This window comes from Notothenia rossii (genome assembly GCF_949606895.1).
Source record: "Notothenia rossii genome assembly, chromosome: 9".
NCBI classification, from domain to species: Eukaryota; Metazoa; Chordata; class Actinopteri; order Perciformes; family Nototheniidae; genus Notothenia; species Notothenia rossii.
The window spans coordinates 77,361,270-77,381,052 of NC_136907.1; the positions used below are offsets into that span (position 1 = coordinate 77,361,270).

Below are 19,783 nucleotides of genomic sequence, written 5' to 3' on the forward strand. Positions count from 1 at the left end.
CTGTAGATGTTGGAGTTTCTTCAGGCGGCGCTCCTTCCCGTGTCTGTTTAGCCATGGAGGCTGTCACTGATCAGGAGGATTTCTGTTAACCTCAGCTGATATTTCTCCGCATGGAAATGTAAACTTTGCTCTAAATATTTGTTGAATATCGATATTGATTTATTTTTATTTTGTTGTTTCGCTTGTAAATCATGAGAGAGAGAAAGCACCAGAGCTTCTTTCATCGTATATATTTTATTCTAAAGGTCTTTTATTTGTATCTAAGTCTCAATGTGTTGAATGCATAAAGGACATTTTGAAGAAGGAAATAACACACATTAAAAGAAAAGCAAGCAGGATGAGTTTTCAATAAATTGTGTTTCTATATTCAAGATGTGAAATGAGTGCCACATTTACTTGTCTCTAAAAAATAACATGTTGGAATTTTTCTTGTTAATAAAAGAGCTCTGAGGAAAAATGTCAGTGTTGTGTTTATTTTTCTGAAACAAGATATTCGCATTTTTTAAATTTATTTTTAGGAAAATAATATTAAATTCAGATTTTATTTTATTTTCCGAAAAACATGGGGAAATATTTGAGTAAACCCTGCACATGTTTCGTCAGGTTGGTGTAGATGTTTCTTTATTTGCATGTGTTTTGGCACATTGCTGTTAATATGTTTCATTGTTATTGAAGCTGCAAGTTACTCCTGATGTAAGTGTTTGGTCCGTTGTGGCGTGATTGCACCTGCCGGCCACCGTAGTTTGTACATCTGAAACTTAATCATCGAGTTTAAAGTAATAACATGTCAAATACATTTCTTCGTGTTCTTCAGAGAGTGATAAAAACTGCTTCAACACTTTTTAGACCGTAAAACCGGGATGACATTGAAACGAGAGCTGAAAAAGCACCACGTTAGCAGATTTAGCAGAGAAACAGAAGAGTTGAAGAAGCTCCTGCTGATCACTGCTATGCTGGAGCTGAAGATGTGTCCTGTGTGGTGTGTTTGGCCTTTATTGTGACAAACACCTCCAGTCTCATTGTGACACAGCTACATTTAAAAAACACAAGCTGGTGGAGCCCTCCAAGAAGCTGTAGTGCTGAGATAGATTTGGGTATCATCAGCATAGCAGTGGAAGTTGAGTCCGTGATGGCAGATGATCTGGCCAAGGGGTACCATGTAAATGGTGAACAGGAGGGGGCCAAGCATAAAGCCTTCGGGGACACCATGATTGACTGGGGCTGGAGGGGAATTCGAGTTATATCTGAAGCAATTTATGTTTCTTACAATGTGCAGTCAATTCCGCCCTTCAATGTAGCACAAATGTGAACTCTCATTACAGGAACAATACCGGAAACAGACGTAGGAAAGATCCTCAGCTCGCTGATTGGATGTTTTAGCCTCAATGCACGTTGGGATATGGTGTTTATGCGATGTGAAACAAACACAAACGGCTGATCAGTAATTATTATTTAGTTGTTGCAACAAACAATAATGGGAAGTGCATCACCAATCGCGGAAATGCCCCCCAACAGTAGCAGTAATCACACAACATAATTATATAGCCACTGCAATGAACACACACACATTTTCCCTAAGCATGTTTGACGCACACAAATGTTATCATGCAGCCTACCACACAAATGTCAAATGTTTTTCTCTCTGAAAGCTATACTTGTATATGTTTAAACATCAACATCTCATGACATCCTTAGGATTAGTTAACTAACAAAGGTTAACTGTTTTTATAACCTAAGGCCTTCTCTGAACTTCCTCTAACCTCGGTGTCAGCTCACTTAAAATGAATACATGTATTGATAATTCAGAACGACCATTGTCTCTCTAACGTGTGTGACCCAACTCAGTAACACACATCATATGGAATACCATGTGATCTCTAATGAATATCATAAATACGCTGTATTAAACATTCTGCTATAACAATAGGGTGGTGGGACAAGTGTTCATTCTGTCTGGCTTAGCCTATTATCATACTAAAAGGAATTTATGCAGCACGCCCTTCCAGGTGTCCCGATGCAACAAGTATCTGAATCCTATTTACATTGTACACTTGAGTCACACGATACTACCTGGCTTAGCCTTATCATAACAAAAGGAATACCTACACCCATACATGCAGATAAACCAGATCAACAAGTCACACAATGCTGTCTGGCTAATGCTAACAGGCTAATTATCATACTAAAAGGGATACATCCAAGTGTCCCAAAACATTTCAGAAACTGTTTCTGCAAGAACCAGAGTTAAATGTATTTTTGTAAGTAATGAACTGATAAGATACAAGTAGAGTTTAACATATTGCTAAAGATATAATTTCACATACTTTAATTAGAAATAATGTATTAATTTATTCAATTCTGTTGTTCATTCAAAATCTTAACAAAGGACACATTTAGAACTTAGTTATAGTGAATTATCAAAGACATTATATTTATATTAGAGTTTTATTTCTATATGTGAATAAAACAAAGAGATGTTGCTTGTTTGAAGATTCTGAAGTTGTGTGAGTGTATGCTCCAGAGGGCAGGACCTATAAACACATGTACTACCCAATAGCATTGTGAGGCTGACCAAAGGACCGTTAGACCGTGTAAATGGAGTCTTTAAAAAAACTAAAACATTTACTGACTTTTTTAGGATAGCTTAAAATAATGTTGTAAAATTACAACAGTGGGCTTTACAGGGTTAACATCTTCTCATGAGTTGTTCTGTAGATGTTGGAGTTTCTTCGGGCGGCGCTCCTTCCCGTGTCTGTTTCGCCATGGAGGCTGTCACTGCTCAGGAGGATTTCTGTTAACCTCAACTGATATTTCTCTGAATGGAAATGTAAACTTTGCTCTAAATATTTGTTGAATATCGATATTGATGTATTTGTATGTTGTTGTTTCTCTTGTAAAGCATGAGAGAGGGAAAGCACCAGAGCTTCTTTCATCGTATATATTTTATTCTAAAGGTCTTTTATTTGTATCTAAGTCTCAATGTGTTGAATGCATAAAGGACATTTTGAAGAAGGAAACCAAACACATCAAAAGAAAAGCTAGCAGGTTGAGTTTGTAATAAATGGGGTTTCTATTTTCAAGATGTGAGATGAGTGCCACCTTTACGTGTCTGTAAAAAATAAAATGTTGGGGTTTTTCTTGTTAAAAAAAGAGCTAAGAGGACAACATCTCCGTCTTATGTTTTCTTAATCTAAAAAATATCTCTAAATTATTTTTTCTGAAACAAGATATTTTCATTTTAAATGTATTTTTAGGATTAAGAAAATAATAATGAATTCAGATTTTCTATTATTTTCAGAAAAAAATGTGAATATCTTTTAGTAAACCCTGCACATGTTTTGTCAGGTTTGTGAAGATTTCCCTTCATTTGCATGTGTTTTGCAAACACACCCTGCCTCTCACACAAAGCTTTGTTGAAAGCAGTTAAATCTGTTCCCCTTGATTCCTGCTCCCAAACACACTGAGCTGCACCCTATCAAGGCATTTGAATATTCCCGCCCCTTCACAGGTTGGCAACATGTTAAAAGAGAAAGCTGTTTCCTCATTCTTTGCATTGACTGAGCAAAAGCAGGAGGAGAGGAGATTTGTTGTCCGTCAGAGATTGTTTCTGTTCAGAGAAAGTGGATATTTGACCTTCTGTCTGCAGTCCGTAACTATCACTGAGAGGTGAGATGAGGCAGAAAGGAGTTCAGCTGGACCGGGAAACCTTCTCTTGTTCCATCTGTCTGGATCTACTGAAGGATCCGGTGGCTATTCCTTGTGGACACAGCTACTGCATGGACTGTATCAAACGCCACTGGGATAGAGAGGATAAGAAGAAAGTCTACAGCTGCCCTCAGTGTAGAAGGAGCTTCAAACCGAGGCCTGTCCTGCTGAAGAACACCATGTTAGCAGATTTAGTGGAGAAGCTGAAGAAGCCTGGACTTGAAGAAGATCATGCTGATCACTGCTATGCTGGAGCTGAAGATGTGGCCTGTGATTTCTGCACTGAGAGGAAACTGAGAGCCTGTAAGTCCTGCCTCATCTGTCTTTTATCTTATTGTGAGAAACACCTCCAGTCTCATTTTGACGTAGCTCAATTAAAGAAACACAAGCTGGTGGAGCCCTCCAAGAAGCTCCAGGAGAACATCTGCTCTCGCCACGAAGAGGTGATGAAGCTGTTCTGCCGCACTGATCAGCAGAGTATCTGTTCTCTCTGCTCTGTGGACGAACACAAAGGACACGACACGGTGTCAGCTGCAGCAGAGAGGACTGAGAGGCAGAGAGAGCTGGAGGGGAGTCGACTAAACATCCAGCAGAGAATCCAGGACGGAGAGAAGGAGGTGAAGCTGCTTCAGCAGGAGGTGAAGGCCTTCAATGGCTCTGCTGATAAAGCAGTGGAGGACAGTGAGAAGATGTTCACTGAGCTGATCCGTCTGATGGAGAAAAGAAGCTCTGATGTGAAGCAGCAGCTCAGATCCCAGCAGAAGAGAGAAGTGAGTCAAGCCAAAGAGTTTCAGAAGAAGCTAAAGCAGGAGATCTCTGAGCTGAAGAGAAGAGACGCTGAGCTGAAGCTGCTCTCTCACACAGAGGATCACAACCACTTTCTGCTCAGCTACCCCTCCTCACTGTCAGCCCTCAGTGAAGCTACACACTCCTCCAGCATCAACATCCGTCCTCTGAGCTACTTTGAGGACGTGACGGCGGCCCTGTCAGCAGTCAGAGACAAACTACAGGACGTCCTGAGAGAGGAATGGACCAACGTCTCATTGACTGAAGTGGATGTTTTACTGCCAGCAGCAGAGCCCACCACCAGAGCTGGGTTCTTAAGATATTCACAGGAGATCACTCTGGATCCAAACACAGCACACACAGAGCTGTTATTATCTGAAGGGAGCAGAAAAGTAACATTCATGAAAGAACAGTCTTATTCTAGTCATCCAGACAGATTCACTGATTGGCCTCAGGTCCTGAGTAGAGAGAGTCTGACTGGACGTTGTTACTGGGAGGTGGAGCGGAGAGGGAGAGCAGTTTTTGTTTCAGTCTCATACAAGAATATCCGCAGAGCAGGGGATGGTACTGAATGTTTATTTGGATACAATGACAAATCCTGGGCGTTAGAGTTTAAACAAAACAGTTATTCATTTACTTACAACAATAGCAAAATTCCCGTCTCAGGTCCTCTGTCCTCCAGAGTAGGAGTGTACCTGGATCACAGAGCAGGTATTCTGTCCTTCTACAGCGTCTCTGAAACCATGACTCTCCTCCACAGAGTCCAGACCACATTCACTCAGCCGCTACATGCTGGACTTTTGGTTTGTGACGCAGCTGAGTTGTGTAAACTGAAATAGCCTGAAGTCATTTGAGGAACTCTTCTACTTCTTAAACTCTTTATGTGTCCATCATTGTTGCTGAGAGCTGAGTGTTCATGTCTTCACTGCACAGAGATCAGCTGTCAATCAAACATTATGGGATGTGCTTTAACATCTTCTCATGAGTTGTTCTGTAGATGTTGGAGTTTCTTTAGGCGGCACTCCTTCCTGTGTCTGTTTAGCCATGGAGGCTGTCATTGCTCAGGAGGATTTCTGTTAACCTCAACTGATATTTCTCCGCATGGAAATGTAAACTTTGTTCTAAATATTTGTTGAATATCGATATTGATTTATTTTTATTTTGTTGTTTCTCTTGTAAATCATGAGAGAGAGAAAGCAACAGAGCTTCTTTCATTGTAGATATTTTATTCTAAATGTATTCAATTTTTTACTAAGTCTCAATGTGTTGAATGCATAAAGGACATTTTGAAGAAGGACATAACACACATTAAAAGAAAAGCCAGCAGGATGAGTTTGCAATAAATTGTGTTTCTATATTCAAGATGTGAGATGAGTGCCACATTTACTTGTCTCTAAAAAATAACATGTTGGGATTTTTCTTGTTAATAAAAGAGCTCTGAGGAAAAATGTCAGTGTTGTGTTTATTTTTCTGAAACAAGATATTCGCATTTTTTAAATGTATCTTTAGGAAAATAATATTAAATTCAGATTTTATTTTATTTTCAGAAAAACATGGGAATATATTTTAGTAAACCCTGCACATGTTTCGTCAGGTTGGTGTAGATTTCTCTTCATTTGCATGTGTTTTGGCACATTGCTGTTAATATGTTTCATTGTTATTGAAGCTGCAGCACGTTCTGATGTAAGTGTTTGGTCCGTTGTGGCGCGATTGCACCTGCCGGCCACCGTAGTTTGTACATCTGAAACTTAATCATCGAGTTTAAAGTAATAACATGTCAAATACATTTCTTCTTGTTCTTCAGAGAGTGATAAAAACTGCTTCAACACTTTTTAGACCGTAAAACCGGGATGAGATTGAAACGAGAGCTGAAAAAGCATCACGTTAGCAGATTTAGCAGAGAAACAGAAGAGTTGAAGAAGCTCCTGCTGATCACTGCAATGCTGGAGCTGAAGATGTGTCCTGTGTGGTGTGTTTGGCCTCTTATTGTGACAAACACCTCCAGTCTCATTGTGACACAGCTATATTTAAAAAACACAAGCTGGTGGAGCCCTCCAAGAAGCTTTAGTGCTGAGATAGATTTGGGTATCATCAGCATAGCAGTGGAAGTTGAGTCCGTGATGGCAGATGATCTGGCCAAGGGGTACCATGTAAATGGTGAACAGGAGGGGGCCAAGCATAAAGCCTTGGGGGACACCATGATTGACTGGGGCTGGAGGGGAATTCGATTTATATCTGAAAGCAATTTATGTTTCTGATAATGTGTAGTCAATTCCACCCTTCAATGTAGGACAAATGTGAACTCTCATTACAGGAACAATATCGGAAACAGACGTAGGAAAGATCCTCAGCTCGCTGATTGGATGTTTTAGCCTCAATGCACGTTGGGATATGGTGTTTATGCGATGTGAAACAAACACAAATGGCTGATCAGTAATTATTATTTAGTTGTTGCAACAAACAATAATGGGAAGTGCATCACCAATCGCGGAAATGCCCCCCAACAGTAGCAGTAATCACACAACATAATTATATAGCCACTGCAATGAACACACACACATTTTCCCTAAGCAAGTTTGACGCACACAAATGTTATCATGCAGCCTACCACACACATGTCACATGTTTTTCTCTCTGAAAGCTATACTTGTATATGTTTAAACATCAACATCTCATGACATCCTTAGGATTAGTTAACTAACAAAGGTTAACTGTTTTTATAACCTAAGGCCTTCTCTGAACTTCCTCTAACCTCGGTGTCAGCTCACTTAAAATGAATACATGTATTGTTAATTCAGAACGACCATTGTCTCTCTAACGTGTGTGACCCAACTCAGTAACACACATCATATGGAATACCATGTGATCTCTAATGAATATCATAAATATGCTGTATTAAACATGCTGCTATAACAATAGGGTGGTGGGACAAGTGTTCATTCTGTCTGGCTTAGCCTATTATCATACGAAAAGGAATTTATGCAGCACGCCCTTCCAGGTGTCCCGATGCAACAAGTATCTGAATCCTATTTACATTGTACACTTGAGTCACACGATACTACCTGGCTTAGCCTTATCATAACAAAAGGAATACCTACACCCATACATGCAGATTAACCAGATCAACAAGTCACACAATGCTGTCTGGCTAATGCTAACAGGCTGATTATCATACTAAAAGGGATACATCCAAGTGTCCCAAAACATTTCAGAAACTGTTTCTGCAAGAACCAGAGTTAAATGTATTTTTGTAAGTAATGAACTGATAAGATACAAGTAGAGTTTAACAAATTGCTAAAGATATAATTTCACATACTTTAATTAGAAATAATGTATTAATTTATTCAATTCTGTTGTTCATTCAAAATCTTAACAGAGGACACATATAGAACTTAGTTATAGTGAATTATCAAATACATTATATTTATAGAGTTTTATTTCTATATGTGAATAAAACAAAGAGATGTTGCTTGTTTAAAGATTCTGAAGTTGTGTGAGTGTATGCTCCAGAGGGCAGGACCTATAAACACATGTAATACCCAATAGCATTGTGAAGTTGAAAAAAAGGACCGTTAGACCGTGTAAATGGAGTCTTTAAAAAAACAAAAACATTTACTGACTTTTTTAGGATAGCTTAAAATAATGTTGTAAAATTACAACAGTGGGCTTTACAGGGTTAACATCTTCTCATGAGTTGTTCTGTAGATGTTGGAGTTTCTTCAGGCGGCGCTCCTTCCCGTGTCTGTTTCGCCATGGAGGCTGTCACTGCTCAGGAGGATTTCTGTTAACCTCAACTGATATTTATCTGCATGGAAATGTAAACTTTGCTCTAAATATTTATTGAATATCGATATTGATGTATTTGTATGTTGTTGTTTCTCTTGTAAAGCATGAGAGAGGGAAAGCACCAGAGCTTCTTTCATCGTATATATTTTATTCTAAAGGTCTTTTATTTGTGTCTAAGTCTCAATGTGTTGAATGCATAAAGGACATTTTGAAGAAGGAAACCAAACACATCAAAAGAAAAGCTAGCAGGTTGAGTTTGTAATAAATGGGGTTTCTATTTTCAAGATGTGAGATGAGTGCCACCTTTACATGTCTGTAAAAAATAAAATGTTGGGGTTTTTCTTGTTAAAAAAAGAACTAAGAGGACAAAATCTCAGTCTTATGTTTTCTTAATCTAAAAAATATCTCTAAATTATTTTTTCTGAAACAAGATATTTTCATTTTAAATGTATTTTTAGGATTAAGAAAATAATAATGAATTCAGATTTTCTATTATTTTCAGAAAAAAATGTGAATATCGTTTAGTAAACCCTGCACATGTTTCGTCAGGTTGGTGTAGATTTCCCTTCATTTGCATGTGTTTTGCAAACACACCCTGCCTCTCACACAAAGCTTTGTTGAAAGCAGTTAAATCTGTTCCCCTTGATTCCTGCTCCCAAACACACTGAGCTGCACCCTATCAAGGCATTTGAATATTCCCGCCCCTTCACAGGTTGGCAACATGTTAAAAGAGAAAGCTGTTTCCTCATTCTTTGCATTGACTGAGCAAAAGCAGGAGGAGAGGAGATTTGTTGTCCGTCAGAGATTGTTTCTGTTCAGAGAAAGTGGATATTTGACCTTCTGTCTGCAGTCCGTAACTATCACTGAGAGGTGAGATGAGGCAGAAAGGAGTTCAGCTGGACCGGGAAACCTTCTCTTGTTCCATCTGTCTGGATCTACTGAAGGATCCGGTGGCTATTCCCTGTGGACACAGCTACTGCATGGACTGTATCAAACGCCACTGGGATAGAGAGGATAAGAAGAAAGTCTACAGCTGCCCTCAGTGTAGAAGGAGCTTCAAACCGAGGCCTGTCCTGCTGATGAACACCATGTTAGCAGATTTAGTGGAGAAGCTGAAGAAGCCTGGACTTGAAGAAGATCCTGCTGATCACTGCTATGCTGGAGCTGAAGATGTGGCCTGTGATTTCTGCACTGGGAGGAAACTGAGAGCCTGTAAGTCCTGCCTCATCTGTCTTTTATCTTATTGTGAGAAACACCTCCAGTCTCATTTTGACGTAGCTCAATTAAAAAAACACAAGCTGGTGGAGCCCTCCAAGAAGCTCCAGGAGAACATCTGCTCTCGCCACGAAGAGGTGATGAAGCTGTTCTGCCGCACTGATCAGCAGAGTATCTGTTCTCTCTGCTCTGTGGACGAACACAAAGGACACGACACGGTGTCAGCTGCAGCAGAGAGGACTGAGAGGCAGAGAGAGCTGGAGGGGAGTCGACTAAACATCCAGCAGAGAATCCAGGACGGAGAGAAGGAGGTGAAGCTGCTTCATCAGGAGGTGAAGGCCTTCAATGGCTCTGCTGATAAAGCAGTGGAGGACAGTGAGAAGATGTTCACTGAGCTGATCCGTCTGATGGAGAAAAGAAGCTCTGATGTGAAGCAGCAGCTCAGATCCCAGCAGAAGAGAGAAATGAGTCGAGCCAAAGAGTTTCAGAAGAAGCTGAAGCAGGAGATCTCTGAGCTGAAGAGAAGAGACGCTGAGCTGAAGCTGCTCTCTCACACAGAGGATCACAACCAGTTTCTGCTCAGCTACCCCTCCTCACTGCCAGCCCTCAGTGAAGCTACACACTCCTCCAGCATCTACATCCTTCCTCTGAGCTACTTTGAGGACGTGACGGCGGCCCTGTCAGCAGTCAGAGACAAACTACAGGACGTCCTGAGAGAGGAATGGACAAACGTCTCATTGACTGAAGTGGATGTTTTAATGCCAGCAGCAGAGCCCACCACCAGAGCTGGGTTCTTAAGATATTCACAGGAGATCACTCTGGATCCAAACACAGCACACACAGAGCTGTTATTATCTGAAGGGAGCAGAAAAGTAACATTCATGAAAGAACAGAACAGTCGCCCAGACAGATTCACTGATTGGCCTCAGGTCCTGAGTAGAGAGAGTCTGACTGGACGTTGTTACTGGGAGGTGGAGCGGAGAGGGAGAGCAGTTTTTGTTTCAGTCTCATACAAGAATATCCGCAGAGCAGGGGGTGGTACTGAATGTTTATTTGGATACAATGACAAATCCTGGGCGTTAGAGTTTAAACAAAACAGTTATTCATTTACTTACAACAATAGCAAAATTCCCGTCTCAGGTCCTCTGTCCTCCAGAGTAGGAGTGTACCTGGATCACAGAGCAGGTATTCTGTCCTTCTACAGCGTCTCTGAAACCATGACTCTCCTCCACAGAGTCCAGACCACATTCACTCAGCCGCTACATGCTGGACTTTTGGTTTGTGACGCAGCTGAGTTGTGTAAACTGAAATAGCCTGAATTCATTTGAGGAACTCTTCTACTTCTTAAACTCATTGTGTGTCCATCATTGTTGCTGAGAGCTGAGTGTTCATGTCTTCACTGCACAGAGATCAGCTGTCAATCAAACATTATGGGATGTGCTTTAACATCTTCTCATGAGTTGTTCTGTAGATGTTGGAGTTTCTTTAGGCGGCTCTCCTTCCTGTGTCTGTTTAGCCATGGAGGCTGTCACTGCTCAGGAGGATTTCTGTTAACCTCTCAGGCAAAAAGCACTTTCTTTCAAGATAAGATCCAATCTTCCTATTCCAATCCCAAAAAACTATTTTCTATCTTCTCCACCCTCTTGGACCCTCCCAAAGCACCTCCCCCCTCCTCCCTTCTGTCAAGCGACTTTGTTAACCACTTTGAAAAAAAGGTTGATGATATTCGCTCTTCCTTTTCTGACTCACCTTTACTCACCGCTGGGTCACCAGACCCTCCCTTCACCCACACACTGACCTCCTTCTCCCCTCTCTCTCCAAGTGAGGTTCTTACCCTCGTTACCTCTGCCCGTCCTACCACCTGTTCTCTGGACCCTATCCCCTCAAACCTCCTTCAGACTATCGCTCCTGATATTCTACCATTTCTCACCCATTTCATCAACACTTCTCTAACTTCTGGTCACTTTCCAAACAGTCTCAAGGAGGCAAGAGTAAACCCTCTCCTTAAGAAACCCACTCTCAATCCGTCTGATGTTATTAACTACAGGCCCGTCTCTCTCCTCCCGTTCCTGTCTAAAACACTTGAACGCGCTGTCTTTAAACAACTCTCCTGTTATCTCCATCAGAACAACCTTCTGGATCCGCACCAGTCTGGTTTCAAGGCAGGTCACTCAACAGAAACTGCTCTCCTTGCTGTCTCTGATGAACTGCACACTGCTAAAGCAGCCTCCCTCTCCTCTGTCATCATCCTTCTGGACCTGTCTGCTGCATTCGACACAGTGAACCATCGGATCCTCCTTCGCACTCTCCAAGAACTTGGAGTTTCAGGCACTGCACTTTCCCTCCTCACCTCATACCTCAACGACCGCACCTACAGGGTTACTTGGAGAGGGTCCGAGTCCGACCCTTGTCAATTAACTACAGGGGTCCCTCAGGGCTCGGTTCTTGGTCCCCTCCTCTTCTCCCTGTACACAAACTCGCTCGGGTCTGTCATTAGCCCGCATGGTTTTTCATACCACTGCTACGCTGACGACACCCAACTAATTCTGTCCTTTCCCCGCTCAGAGACCCAGGTCGTCGCACGCATCTCTGCTTGCCTAGCAGACATCTCTCGGTGGATGTCTGCTCATCACCTCAAGCTCAACCTTGACAAGACTGAACTGCTCTTCCTTCCGGGAAAAGATTGTCCCACTCTTGACCTAACAATCAACATCGGCACCTCTGTTGTTTCCCCGACTCAGACTGCAAGGAATCTGGGTGTGGTCCTAGATAACAAATTGTCCTTCACTGCAAACATCGCTGCTACAACCCGCTGCTGCAGATACACGCTTTACAACATCAGGAGGATACGTCCCCAGCTGACCCAGACATCAGCGCAGATTCTGGTCCAGGCTCTCGTCATCTCACGCCTCGACTACTGCAACTCCCTCCTGGCTGGTCTACCTGCATGTGCCATCCGACCTCTGCAGCTCATCCAGAATGCAGCGGCTCGTCTGGTCTTCAACCTTCCCAAATTCTCCCACACCACACCGCTCCTCCGCTCCCTTCACTGGCTTCCAGTAACTGCTAGAATCCACTTCAAGACACTGGTACTTGCGTACCATGCTGTGAATGGATCTGGCCCTTCCTACATCCAGGACATGGTTAAACCGTACACCCCAGCACGTGCACTCCGCTCTGCATCAGCCAAACAGCTCGCTGCACCCGCACTGCGAGGGGGACCCAAGTTCCCGTCAGCAAAAACACGTGGGTTTGCTATCCTGGCTCCAAAATGGTGGAATGAGCTCCCCATTGAAATCAGGACAGCAGATAGCTTACACATCTTCCGACGCAAACTGAAAACTCATCTCTTTCGACTCCACTTCGAGCGATAGAATTACTAACAAAGCACTTATATACTAATAAAGGGCTGGCTTTCTAAATGCCAGTTGAGTAGCACTTGAAATGTTTGGCTCTATGAAACCTGATGTACTTATATGATTCTGTTTTCTTAAAGGTTGTATCTTCCTGGTCGAATGCACTTATTGTAAGTCGCTTTGGATAAAAGCGTCAGCTAAATGCAATGTAATGTAATGTAATGTAACCTCAACTGATATTTCTCCGCATGGAAATGTAAACTTTGCTCTAAATATTTGTTGAATATCGATTTATTTTTAATTTGTTGTTTCTCTTGTAAATCATGAGAGAGAGAAAGCAACAGAGCTTCTTTCATTGTAGATATTTTTATTCTAAATGTATTCAATTTTTTACTAAGTCTCAATGTGTTGAATGCATAAAGGACATTTTGAAGAAGGAAATAACACACATTAAAAGAAAAGCCAGCAGGATGAGTTTGCAATAAATTGTGTTTCTATATTCAAGATGTGAGATGAGTGCCACATTTACTTGTCTCTAAAAAATAACATGTTGGGATTTTTCTTGTTAATAAAAGAGCTCTGAGGAAAAATGTCAGTGTTGTGTTTATTTTTCTGAAACAAGATATTCGCATTTTTTAAATGTATTTTTAGGAAAATAATATTAAATTCAGATTTTATTTTATTTTCCGAAAAACATGGGAAAATATTTTAGTAAACCCTGCACATGTTTCGTCAGGTTGGTGTCGATTTGTCTTCATTTGCATGTGTTTTGGCACATTGCTGTTAATATGTTTCATTGTTATTGAAGCTGCAGCAGTTACTCCTGATGTAAGTGTTTGGGCCGTTGTGGCGCGATTGCACCTGCCGGCCACCGTAGTTTGTACATTTGAAACTTAATCATCGAGTTTAAAGTAATACAATGTAAAATCAGGGGCGGCGCCAGGGGGTTGCTGGCAGTTGCTATAGTAACTCCAGGAATTGGCCTAGCAACGGCTTAGCAACCCCATTGTTTTGTAATGAAAAAAATGTATCTATATATATTTACACATTCTCGCGAGATCTTTCTGGGGTCTTTGTAAGTTAAAGAGCGAATTCTCAGTATGTGAAGTGAACACACAGATCGAAAATGGAAAAATGTCTAACAAGCCAGCGAAAACGACCGCGATCTCAAACGGAACCGGTCCAGCCGGACAACCCTACTATCCACAAGGATCCTACATGAGGAGCAACAGCGGGGACTTGAGGAATAGCAATTTGGCTTTGCTGTTGTTAGAAATTAAAATCAATGTTTTGATGGTATAATGTAGCTTAAACATACCGTCAGTTTAAACGCTCTTTTATACTGAAAAACCAGAAATTCTTGTGCACAAGCAGTTAAGCTTTTATTCTGAAAATCCTTCATCTACGGTTAGCATGTAGCATGTGGCTAATATACGATTTCCTAAAGAGGTGAATTGAGAAGCGAAATGACTTGGTGTGGTGACAACGGAAACCTACTGATTTAACACTACAACGATAGATGTCGAGATACTACCATGTTGAATATTAAATGAAAGTACAGTTTATTTGAATACATTATTGTTTACAGACGAGAGTAGCATGTGACAACATCCGGAATGACCGGAAACCAAACGAGCCGAGAAGTATTGTTTAGAGTATTGATTACAGCGTTTAGAATGTGTTAAATGAAAAGTGATGAAAGAGAATATGAGGAGAAACGGCGTGTTAAGCATATATTGAATGTGAAAAGAACCTATCCTCTGTTTAAATGCAATAACGGACATTGGAGACGAGGTGAGCCGGCTGGCGGGGAGGAGCCAGCAGAGGATATATATAGCAGCGCCGGAGGAGAGATCCGCTGTCTTCTTCTTGCTCAGGAGAACCAGATCACAGCTGTTTTCTGCCGGAACAATATTCTGTCTGTAACACTACCGCGCCTTTTTTAATTAAAGTATCCCATTTGAATCTTTTCAGAGACTCCATTTAGTCTCATTTTAAAGCTTCTCTCCTGGACGCGAGAATAAAGAACATATTTAACACTGTCCATCAATGCAGAACGAGCAAGAGCCCTGGATGTGCAGGAGGTAATAGACGCGTTTGCTTTGAACCACAACAACAGACGCATTGTCCTGCTGTAACAGATGTGACCCCTTGGTGTGTGTGTGTGTGTGTGTGTGTGTGTGTGTGTGTGTGTGTGTGTGTGTGTGTGTGTGTGTGTGTGTGTGTGTGTGTGTGTGTGTGTGTGTGTGTGTGTGTGTGTGTGTGTGTGTGTGTGTGTGTGTGTGTGTGTGTGTGAGAGATCAGATGTGCACAGTTTATTACATTGTAAAGTTAAGTTATATAGGCAATGTTGTTTGTGGGAGTTACACCTTCCAGGTGTGTGTGTGCGTTTTCCGGTGTGTGCAGGCAGGGAGTACGAGACGCTAGGACAGAGGTGCCCAGTACGTCGACCGCGGTCGACCGGTCGACCGCGGGGGCAATGCTGGTAGATCGCGAGTCATTCATAAATTAAAAAAAATCCAGCTCCGTTAAAATAGACAAAACAGGTTTTGATCCCTCCTCCTTTGGCCTCCCTGCCACTTAATTCAGGAGTTGACTTGATTGACAGAAAAAGCGACCTATTGCTTTCCAGTCTGTTAACCCAGAATGCAAAGCGATACAAAATCAGTCAAGTGCCGGGAGAGACAAACAACAAAATGAGTGCGGGAACGAGCAAAAAGCTAAAGACATACCACTTCCACACAGAATGGGAGGGAGAATCTTTTTTGTGATGTCACATTCAAAGGTTATTTGTCTTATTTGTAAAGCAAGCGTCGCTCTGCCAAAGAAAGGTAACGTGGAGAGGCATTATCGGAGTGTTCACAAGGCATATGACAGCGACTTCCCTCCGAGTAGCGAGTTGAGAAAGAGAAAGGTCATGTATTATTGCTACACAAACATTATCTCTTAGTGTTAGTGTCGCCAACTCGTTTCTAACATGCAAAAAGACAAACAAATGCGTCTATGGTCGGTGTATTTTCGACCTTTCCAATCCAGAAGAGATCTCTCTCTCCCCCGTCTGTTTGCAAGGGGGCGGGGCAGTTTACACACACGCAGCTGCTACATGCAGCAACACACGGAGGAGATGGTGGAGAGAAGCGCTCCAAGGTGTGGTTACATGTTACCCGTCTTGAGGTGGACAATGCTCGTCACCAAAAGAGTTTAGCATGTAAGGGCGGTAACACGAGCAATTTGTCTAAACATTTAGCAAAAGTGCACCACATTCAGACGGAGGAATGCACCGGGTTCGACTGTCTTTCGAGTAGCTCTGTAGCCCCATCCACGAGTAACGTTTCCACGTCAGGTGTTATGTATGCTAGCAGCAACACACGGAGTTAACTACATTATACAAACATGGGTTAATGATTAGAGGTAACTGAGTTATTTATTTTGTTAAAGTTTCAGCTATTCTGTTTACAGTTCTGTCATCAGATTATTTAATATGATTTGTTAAAACATTGTTGTTTCTTTTGATGTGAAATATTATTTATTTAATTCAAATAAAAAGCAATGTTAATTTTGTTCACAATTTGTTAAGTTAATTTAATAATATATGTATTTTTGAATCAAGTATTCATCTTTATTGTCTTCATTGTTAGTTTCCACATGCCTAAAACAACCTCAAACTAAATCTAAAAGTTGATGGCTAAATAAGAGCGTTTGAGAAATTGTGCAAGGCACACAGTAGTAGTCCGAATAGTCGATTAATCGTTTCATTAATCTATAGATTAATCGATAATCCAATTAGTCGTTTGTTGCAGCCCTATTGTAGTTATCCCATGTAAAAATAAAACGTGTTATTCAGCAACCCTTGCAATTTGGGTTTTTATTTTTGGTTGGTAGACCTCGGTTAGCTGGTCATTTCAAAAGTAGCTCACCGGCCAAAAAAGTGTGGGCACCCCTGCGCTAGGAGTTGTGTTCGAGTGTGGGGAAAAGTGTTATACTATTGATTGGTTCTGTAAATAAAGAGAACGTTTTCGACATTGAAGGCTAGAGTGATCTGTGATCTTGAAAAGCGGTGAACGCTACAATATGAACAGGCTCGTGCTTGGCCCACTGGTATTGTTTGTTTATTTATTTTGAAAATTAACTAGCAACGCCGTGCTGTCATATAGCAACTGCTAAGCTACTGCAGCAAAAACATCCTGGCGCCGCCCATGTGTAAAATACATTTCTTCTTGTTCTTCAGAGAGTGATAAAAACTGCTTCAACACTTTTTAGACCGTAAAACCGGGATGACATTGAAACGAGAGCTGAAAAAGCACCACGTTAGCAGATTTAGCAGAGAAACAGAAGAGTTGAAGAAGCTCCTGCTGATCACTGCTATGCTGGAGCTGAAGATGTGTCCTGTCTGGTGTGTTTGGCCTCTTATTGTGACAAACACCTCCAGTCTCATTGTGACACAGCTACATTTAAAAAAACACAAGCTGGTGGAGCCCTCCAAGAAGCTGTAGTGCTGAGATAGATTTGGGCATCATCAGCATAGCAGTGGAAGTTGAGTCTGTGATGGCAGATGATCTGGCCAAGGGGTACCATGTAAATGGTGAACAGGAGGGGGCCAAGCATAAAGCCTTGGGGGACACCATGATTGACTGGGGCTGGAGGGGAATTCGAGTTATATCTGAAGCAATTTATGTTTCTGACAATGTGTATTCAATTCCACCCTTCAATGTAGCACAAATGTGAACTCTCATTACAGGAACAATACCAGAAACAGACGTAGGAAAGATCCTCAGCTCGCTGATTGGATGTTTTAGCCTCAATGGACGTTGGGATATGGTGTTTATGCGATGTGAAACAAACACATATAGCTGATCAGTAATTATTATTTAGTTGTTGCAACAAACAATAATGGGAAGTACATCACCAATCGCGGAAATGCCCCCGACAGTAGCAGTAATCACACAACATAATTATATAGCAACGGCAATGAACACACACACATTTTCCCTTTGACACACACAAATGTTATCATGCAGCCTACCACACAAATGTCACATGTTTTTCTCTCTGAAAGCTATACTTGTATATGTTTAAACATCAACATCTCATGACATCCTTAGGATTAGTTAACTAACAAAGGTTAACTGTTTTTATAACCTAAGGCCTTCTCTGAACTTCCTCTAACCTCGGTGTCAGCTCACTTAAAATGAAAACATGTATTGATAATTCAGAACGACCATTGTCTCTCTAACGTGTGTGACCCAACTCAGTAACACACATCATATGGAATACCATGTGATCTCTAATGAATATCATAAATATGCTGTATTAAACATTCTGCTGTAACAATAGGGTGGTGGGACAAGTGTTCATTCTGTCTGGCTTAGCCTATTATCATACTAAAAGGAATTTATGCAACACGCCCTTCCAGGTGTCCCGATGCAACAAGTATCTGAATCCTATTTACATTGAACACTTGAGTCACACGATACTACCTGGCTTAGCCTTATCATAACAAAAGGAATACCTACACCCATACATGCAGATAAACCAGATCAACAAGTCACACAATGCTGTCTGGCTAATGCTAACAGGCTGATTATCATACTAAAAGGGATGCATCCAAGTGTCCCAAAACATTTCAGAAACTGTTTCTGCAAGAACCAGAGTTAAATGTATTTTTGTAAGTAATGAACTGATAAGATACAAGTAGAGTTTAACATATTGCTACAGATATAATTTCACATACTTTTATCAGAAATAATGTATTAATTTATTCAATTCTGGTGTTCATTCAAAATCTTAACAAAGGACACATTTAGAACTTAGTTATAGTGAATTATCAAAGATATTATATTTATATTAGAGTTTTATTTCTATATGTGAATAAAACAAAGAGATGTTGCTTGTTTGAAGATTCTGAAGTTGTGTGAGTGTATGCTCCAGAGGGCAGGACCTATAAACACATGTAATACCCAATAGCATTGTGAGGCTGACCAAAGGACCGTTAGACCGTGTAAATTGAGTCTTTAAAAAAACAAAAACATTTACTGACTTTTTTAGGATAGCTTAAAATAATATTGTAAAATTACAACAGTGGGCTTTACAGGGTTAACATCTTCTCATGAGTTGTTCTGTAGATGTTGGAGTTTCTTTAGGCGGCGCTCCTTCATGTCTGTTTAGCCATGGAGGCTGTCACTGCTCAGGAGGATTTCTGTTAACCTCAACTGATATTTCTCCGCATGGAAATGTAAACTTTGCTCTAAATATTTGTTGAATATCGATATTGATGTATTTGTATGTTGTTGTTTCTCTTGTAAAGCATGAGAGAGGGAAAGCAACAGAGCTTCTTTCATTGTAGATATTTTATTCTAAATGTATTCAATTTTTTACTAAGTCTCAATGTGTTGAATGCATAAAGGACATTTTGAAGAAGGAAATAACACACATTAAAAGAAAAGCCAGCAGGATGAGTTTGCAATAAATTGTGTTTCTATATTCAAGATGTGAGATGAGTGCCACATTTACTTGTCTCTAAAAAATAACATGTTGGGATTTTTCTTGTTAATAAAAGAGCTCTGAGGAAAAATGTCAGTGTTGTGTTTATTTTTTCTGAAACAAGATATTCGCATTTTTAAAATTTATTTTTAGGAAAATAATATTAAATTCAGATTTTATTTTATTTTCAGAAAAACATGGGAATATATTTTAGTAAACCCTGCACATGTTTCGTCAGGTTGGTGTAGATTTCTCTTCATTTGCATGTGTTTTGGCACATTGCTGTTAATATGTTTCATTGTTATTGAAGCTGCAGCACGTTCTGATGTAAGTGTTTGGTCCGTTGTGGCGTGATTGCACCTGCCGGCCACCGTAGTTTGTACATCTGAAACTTAATCATCGAGTTTAAAGTAATAACATGTCAAATAGATTTCTTCTTGTTCTTCAGAGAGTGA

The 19,783-nt window shown here is 40.8% G+C and overlaps 2 protein-coding genes across 2 annotated transcripts; both read left to right on the forward strand.

The window, feature by feature from the left end:
- Positions 1-3,671: 3,671 nt before the first annotated feature.
- On the forward strand, positions 3,672-5,340 carry LOC307020022 (tripartite motif-containing protein 16-like; the record flags this gene model as incomplete). Its single annotated transcript, XM_079651110.1, has 1 exon — positions 3,672-5,340. One exon carries the CDS (start codon positions 3,672-3,674, stop codon positions 5,328-5,330), a length of 1,659 nt encoding a protein of 552 aa, XP_079507236.1. The 3' UTR covers positions 5,331-5,340.
- Positions 5,341-9,152: 3,812 nt separating this feature from the next.
- Positions 9,153-10,985, forward strand: LOC307019964 (tripartite motif-containing protein 16-like; the record flags this gene model as incomplete). Its single annotated transcript, XM_079651060.1, has 2 exons — positions 9,153-9,746; positions 9,822-10,985. The coding sequence occupies 2 exons, from the start codon at positions 9,153-9,155 to the stop codon at positions 10,803-10,805; spliced, it is 1,578 nt and encodes a 525-aa protein (XP_079507186.1). The 3' UTR covers positions 10,806-10,985.
- Between the last annotated feature and the right edge of the window lie 8,798 nt (positions 10,986-19,783).